General features: G+C 47.3%; 1 protein-coding gene across 2 annotated transcripts in view; it reads left to right on the forward strand.

The window, feature by feature from the left end:
* Positions 1 to 4,832: 4,832 nt before the first annotated feature.
* Positions 4,833 to 7,348, forward strand: part of AMIGO2 (adhesion molecule with Ig like domain 2) — a 3,265-nt gene continuing 749 nt past the window's right edge. Inside the window, exons 1-2 of one of the 2 annotated variants that reach the window (XM_007463852.1) lie at positions 4,833 to 5,210; positions 5,582 to 7,220. In XM_007463852.1, coding sequence (XP_007463914.1) covers positions 5,645 to 7,210 — 1,566 coding nt within the window. In that variant the 5' untranslated portion in view covers positions 4,833 to 5,210; positions 5,582 to 5,644 and the 3' untranslated portion in view covers positions 7,211 to 7,220. Of the gene's footprint in view, positions 5,211 to 5,581; positions 7,339 to 7,348 lie in introns of those variants that run through there. The other variant, XM_007463851.1, reaches the window with a different exon arrangement.

Genomic DNA, 7,348 nt, shown 5'->3' on the forward strand with positions numbered 1-7,348 from the left:
CTACTGAGCCCACGTGCCACAACTACTGAAGACTGCACGCCTAGAGTCCGTGCTCCACAACAAGAGAAGCTACCGCAATGAGAAGCCCGTGCACCACAACAAAGAGTGGCCCCCGCTCGCCGCAAGTAGAGAAAGCCCGCACGCAGCAACAAAGACCCAACACAGCCAAAGATAAATAAATAAAATTATTAAAAAAAAGATACATGCACCCCCGTATTCATAGGAGCACTATTTACAACAGCCAAGATATGGAAGCAACCCAAGTCCCCATCAACAGATGATTGGCTTAAGAAGATATGGCATATATATATATATATATATATATATACACACACACACACACACACACACATATACAGAATGGAATATTACTCGGCCATAAAAAAGAGTGAAATAATGCTATTTGCAGTAACACGGATGGACCTAGATATTATCATACTAAGTGAAGTAAGACAAAGAGAAAGACAAACACCATATGATATCACTTATACATGGAATCTAAAATATGACACAAATGAACTTATCTATGAAACAGAAACAGACTCACAGACATAGAGAACAGATTTATGGTTGCTAAAGGGGAGGGAGGTGGGGAGGGATGGACTGGGAGTTTGGAGTTAGCAGATGCAAACTATGAATATTATATATAGAATGGATACACAACAAGGTCCTACTGTATAGCACAGGGAACTATATTCAATATCCTGTGATAGACCATAATGGAAAAGAATGAAAAAGAATATATATATATATATATGTATAACTGAATCACTTTGCTGTACGGAAGAAATTAACACAACATTGTAAATCAACTATACTTGAATAAAACAAATTTTTAAAAAAAGAGGCAACTTTATTTTATTTTATTTTATTTTTATTTTTATTTTTTTTTTTCCTTGCGTTATGCGGGCCTCTCACTGTTGTGGCCTCTCCCATTTGCGGAGCACAGGCTCCGGACGCGCAGGCTCAGTGGCCATGGCTCACGGGCCCAGCCGACCCGCGGCATGTGGGATCTTCCCGAAACGGGGCACGAACCCGCGTCTCCTGCATCGGCAGGCGGACTCTCAAGCACTGCGCCACCAGGGAAGCCCAAAAGAGGCAACTTTAGATTGGTGTCCCAACTACACCTGATTACAGGACGCGTGCTAGAATCAAATGAGACACAGAATGTGAAAGCCTCTCATAGCATATAAAGTGCTATTAAAGTGTTCACTATTAGTAAAAATGACTCCAAATCATCAAACTAGTGCTGTAACAATTTCTTGTCTCATATACCTAATTCCTTACATCTTTGATTACAACCTGAAAAATTCTGGAAATCATAGGGCTAGAAAATGCCCTGGGATTTCATCTACTCAAATCCCTGACCCAGTCAGGAGTTACTTCCAATCCCAGCCGGACACTCATAGGACCACACATGCCTGAGCACACTAGATTTAGAATCACATCAAGTGTCAATTCACTTTCTCCTATCCATTGGAGTCATTACTGAATGGTCAAAAAAACCAATAGATTATGCCATGTGGAAAAGACCAGAGAAATATCTATGTGTCCTATTTTAAACTCCTGAGAAGGCAACTCAACCATCTGTCTTGGCAACCCATTGCAGGCTGGAACTACCCTGTCAAAAACGTCTCTCTTCTGTTTAATCTAAATCCTTCAAGTGGAGCTTCAAGCTAATTTTGTCCCATTCCATTTTCAGATAATTTGGAACACAGTTGTTTACCATCTGCATTATAGGATTATACAATGTCACAGGGTTTTGGTGAGCCCTAAACAAAATAATGCATGTAAAACACAGAGCTCAGATCTGGCACATAGTAGCCCAATACATGTTTATTTATTATTACCATCATTATATATATTAGGACTCTTTCAGTCACAAGTGAAATCAACACAACTCAAAATAATTTAAGCAAAGGAGGAGGAGGGGGGGCGGGAGAAGAAAAAGAAAAAGGATGCGGGGTGGAGAATGTAATTAGAAAGGAAGTAAAATTGTGCAGTGGCCTTCAGGCACTGCGGGATCCAGGACTCAAATAATGTTCGCAGGGCTCATCTTTTCCTCTCTTCTGTTTTTCAGAAAAGCTTTTTGAAGTATAAAGAGCAGGAGGGCCATGAGCAGATTCAGGTCAGGTAAGCCTAGAATAGGTTCTCCATTCAGCAGTTGATTCATCAAGAATTCCTTCAATGACAAGCAAGTGTCAAGCAGGGTTCTAGAAATTTCACCCTTGTGGAATATACCTTCGAGTGGGAAGAGTGGATCTGGTAGAAGAAGGGGAAGGGATGCCAGAAAGATATAAAGTTATCCTCCACAAAGTAAGGTCTCACCTTATACCATTATTACAGTCAACTCTTAGCTTTCTCTTCACCAAGCCAAGTAAACCCATCCCTTTCAAAACTCTTTTCTGCTTGGCAAATGTGCAGAATCCCAAAAATCAGGTCTCCAAATAGATCAATAAACTTGCCTGTGGATTTGAGTGCATGTAGTTTATTTAGGCTGTGTAATCTCTGCATATTTCTAAGATGTGCCTTCAGCCCTAATAACATAACATTACCATTCTGTTTCCATTTTTGAAAGTCACTTTTTAAAAATAATTAATTAATTAATTTTATTTGGGGCTGTGTTGGGTCCTCTATGCTGCGCGAGGGCTTTCTTTTAGTTGTGGCCAGCGGGGGCTACTCTCTGTTGCGGTGCGTGAGCTACTCATTCCAGTGACTTCTCTTGTCGCGGAGCACGGGCTCTAGGCGCGCGGGCTTCAGTAGTTGTGGCGCACGGGCTTAGTTGCTCCGGGGCATGTGGGATCTTTCCAGACCAGGGCTCAAACCCGTGACCCCTGCATTGGCAGGCGGATTCTTTAACCATTGCACCACGAGGGAAGCCCCTGAAGTCACTTTTCTTTTTAGACTATTTTCCTTTTAAATACAGGTCTTTCTCCCACTTTTATGTTTTCCTTTGAATAAGATGTTACTTAGTAAAATACTGCAAATACCTGGTCATTTATTAGTCATTTAAAAAATATACCTCTGAGTAATTTTAATCTATTTCTCTGTGTTAATCATTCTTACTGTAAAAATGAAGGCCTGGAGACAAAGATTTTTGAGAACCCAAGGAAGTGTGGCCTAAACTTCAGAAAATCTCAACCTCTTCATCTCCCCTGGGAGTCCACAGTAAGGAATGCGTGCCTGAAGCATTTCAGGCTGTAGTCTTATGATAAACTTCAACTTATCATAAAACTGAAACTAATCTGAATCAAGCTGCTCTCACCTGAAAAATCTTAATTTACCAGTGCTATTTCAGATTCATCCCACAAAAAGCCTAACTAAATTAATGATGCACACAATTCTATTTAAATTTGGCGCTGGCCTAGCAGATCTGTGCTACCACATGAATCCATTCATGGACAATGTAGAGAAAAACTCTCACTAAATTCCCGGTACCGCAAGTGGGTGTGCATGTGTGGGGGGGCAGTTGATTGTCTCTGTCATCGCTTCTATTTTTTAAGTAATATTACAAGTTATGTGCCCTGCCCCCTACTGTTGTTCTCAATGTGGTCCTCTTTTCAATGTCCCCCTCCCTTCTGCTTTGGTTAATATCTCTTGTCAGCGCAGTAATTTAGTTCTTGTTAATCCGGATATAACAGCTAAATGGGTCAGTTGGCTCAGTCAAATCCCATCGTTAAAACTGATCTCGGAATCAACCAAAAATGGAGTTTTAATGGAAAAGCTCATCAGCTCCACTCCCCTTCCTCCACCTCATTTTGCCTGGTCTTGTCACCTGGCCTTGTCCACCCTGCTTGCAACTTTCCTAGCCTGCCTTTTGCGAAGGGATGAAGAACCTCCGCGCAAGACACCCCTTCTGTCTGGGATCAGTCCTTGTCTGGCGCGGACACATTTTGAAAAAAAAAAAAGTCTGGCCCTGGGATTTTTTTTTTCTTTTTTCTTTTAAGCTGAATACTCTTATCTTTGCCTTTCAGGCGGAAGGTCGGCTCCAACCCTTCTTTCCTGAGCTTCACCTTCGCGAACGGGGGACCATCCCTGATGCTTCCTCCTGAGTTTGGAAAGGGATAGAACTTTCCCAGGGAGGTGCCGAGCGTGTCCCGCTGCGCTTTCCCGGTTCCTTTCCCCTAGCAGAGATCCTGTTGCACCGGAGGGAACGTGCCCCATTTCTCTGCGCCCCCCCGCCCGCCCCCAAATGACGGCGGAGACGGAAGGCAGCTTCTGTGTTTGCTTTGTAAACCTTTAAAACCTACTGCACTTAGCGCTTTTCGAGCCCCCTTGGCCTTCGCCCAAAGCAAGCCGTAAAGAGGTCGGGGAGCTCATCGGACTGGGTGGGAGAGGGAGGCGACCTGCGCTGCCGCGACGAAGTGCGTCTTGAAGGGTGCGACCTCTCCCTTCGAAGCTGGGCGTGTCCCTTAACCTCTCCCAACCCTATCACCCTGCTGACCCCGGCTGGGCTCGCGGACGCGACTGGCAGGAGTGCGCGAGCGCGTCCTCACCGCGGGGGACGCCGGCCACGGCCTCAGGTGTCGACCCCCGCCCAGCCCCGCCCGCGCGGCCGCTCTCCCGGGACCTGGGAGTGGGGGGAGGGTGGTGGAGTTGGCGGCGGGGCTGCCGGGTGGGGGCGAAGGGGGCGCCGGCCGCTGCCCCGATTGGCTGCGCCGCCGCCCCTTCCCCGCGCCGCGCGCCCCAGGCCCGCAGCCCGGGAGCTGGTTCCCGCTGGAGGGAGGACGTGCGGGGGCCTGACCGGTCTCCCCGCCCCGCACCCGACCCCGGGCGCGCGGGGATAAAACCCGGCCGGCGCCGCCCGGGAACCCGGGCCCTGCAGCCTCCCGTGCGCGGAGAGGAGGGGCCGGGTCCGACCCGCTCCCCGCGCCTCCGCCCCTCGGACCAGGCTCCGGGAGCAAGGCGCCCCGCGCGCGGGCACGCGACGGCCAGAGCGCCCAGGCGGTACCTTCAGCAGAGCAATGAAGAGAGCCGGGGAGAAGCAACCGCAGCCGGCCGAGACGTTTCCTGCGCCCGGGGTTGCTGCCGCCGCTGCGGCTGCCTGAAACTCCCCAAAGTTGCGAGCCAGCGAGAGGCTGCCGCCCGCCGGGAGCTAAAGGGAAAGGAACTCGTAAGATGCCGGAGTGACACACAGACAGACGCACAGACCTGCAGAAGATACCACCGTCGGCGGCCTATCCCCGGAGCCCGTGAGGCTTCCCAGCTCCGTGAGTTGCTTTCTGGATGGGTGGCTTTCTAAATATTTCCGTGTAATTGTTTATAAGATGCGTTTGTATATTTTTGTGACTCTTGGAGAGAGTTAAAAAAAACAACGCAGGATGCACCTTAAAAAACAATTGAGTTTCTGATAATGAGACGGTTGTGTTGATAGAATGGGACTGTAAATGTCTGTAAGCAGGAGTAACCCAGGAAAAATTGCATCCAACAGTAAAGAGGACACATAGGCTCCCCAGTGTGAAAAAAAAACCCCTCCATTTCAAAAGTTATTGGAAGGAAAGCCAGATATTACTCTAAAGGGCTAACTAGTGCTAGTTAACTTTGCTTTTTTACCCCTCTTTAAATATTGATTGTTTACCAGGTTCACTGGTGGGAGGCTGAGCTGGTGGAAAAGGCGCCTGGAAGAGCCTTAGAGGCGACCATAATGTCTTTACGTTTACACGCACTGCCCACCCTGCCTGGAGTTGTCAGACCGGGCTGCAGGGAACTGCTGTGTTTGTTGGTGATTACGGTGACTGCGAGCCGTGGGGCCTCCGGGGTGTGCCCCACCGCTTGCATCTGTGCCACTGACATCGTCAGCTGCACCAACAAAAACCTGTCCAAGGTGCCTGGGAACCTTTTCAGACTGATCAAGAGACTGGATCTGAGTTATAACAGAATTGGGCTTCTGGATTCTGAGTGGATCCCGGTGTCGTTTGTAAAGCTGAACACCCTCATTATTCGGCATAACAACATCACGAGCATTTCTACGGACAGTTTTTCCAGCACCCCAAATCTGAAGTGTCTTGACTTATCATCCAACAAACTGAAGACTGTGAAAAGTGCAGTGTTCCAGGAGTTGAAGGTTCTGGAAGTGCTCCTGCTTTACAACAATCACATTTCCTATCTCGACCCTTCAGCATTTGGAGGGCTTTCCCAACTGCAAAAACTCTACTTAAGTGGAAACTTTCTCACGCAGTTTCCCATGGATTTGTACGTTGGAAGGTTCAAGCTGGCAGAACTGATGTTTCTAGATGTTTCTTATAACCGGATCCCCTCCCTGCCGATGCATCATATAAATTTAGTGCCAGGAAAGCAGCTGAGAGGCATCTACCTTCATGGAAACCCATTTGTCTGTGACTGTTCCCTTTACTCGTTGCTGATCTTTTGGTATCGTAGGCACTTCAGCTCAGTGATGGATTTTAAGAATGATTATACCTGTCGCTTGTGGTCTGACGCTAGGCACTTCCATCAGGTGCTTCTGCTCCAGGATAGCTTTATGAACTGCTCTGACAGTATCATCAATGGTTCCTTCCGTGCCCTTGGCTTTATTCATGAGGCTCAAGTGGGGGAAAGGCTGATTGTCCACTGTGATAGCAAGACTGGTAACGTGAATACCGATTTCATGTGGGTCGGTCCAGATAACAGAGTGCTGGAGCCCGATAAAGAGATAGAAAACTTTCGCATATTTCCCAATGGAAGTCTGGTTATAGAAAGTCCTCGTTTTGAGGATGCTGGAGTGTATTCCTGTGTTGCAATGAATCGGCAACGTCTGTTAAATGAAACTGTGGATATCACAATAAACGTGAGCAATTTCACCGTAAACAGATCCCATGCTCACGAGGCATTTAACACAGCTTTTACCACTCTTGCAGCCTGCGTGGCCAGCATTGTTTTGGTACTTCTGTACCTCTATCTGACACCGTGTCCCTGCAAATGTAAACCCAAGAGACGAAAAACTATGCTAAACCAAAGCAATGCCCATGCATCTATTCTCACTGCTGGCCCTGAAAGCGATGCCCCCGCCGATGAACGGAAGGCAGGGACCGGGAAAAGAGTGGTGTTTTTGGAACCCCTGAAGGATACAGCAACAGGGCAGAACGGGAAAGTCAGGCTCTTTCCCAGTGAAACGGTCATAGCTGAGGGCATCTTAAAGTCCACGAGGGTGAAATCTGACTCAGATTCAGTCAATTCAGTGTTTTCAGACACACCCTTTGTGGCGTCCACTTAATTTTGTGCCTGTATTTTTGTGATGTAGTGATTGAATCTCTTCATATTCAGCTTTGTGTGTGGTCTGCAGAAATAAACAGCAGGACAGAAATGGGGTTGTTTTGTTTTTCTGAAATAACAACCAAAGGGTCTCTTTCCC

Source organism: Lipotes vexillifer, unplaced genomic scaffold (assembly GCF_000442215.2).
Source record: "Lipotes vexillifer unplaced genomic scaffold, Lipotes_vexillifer_v1.1 scaffold349, whole genome shotgun sequence".
In the NCBI taxonomy this organism is placed as follows: domain Eukaryota; kingdom Metazoa; phylum Chordata; class Mammalia; order Artiodactyla; family Lipotidae; genus Lipotes; species Lipotes vexillifer.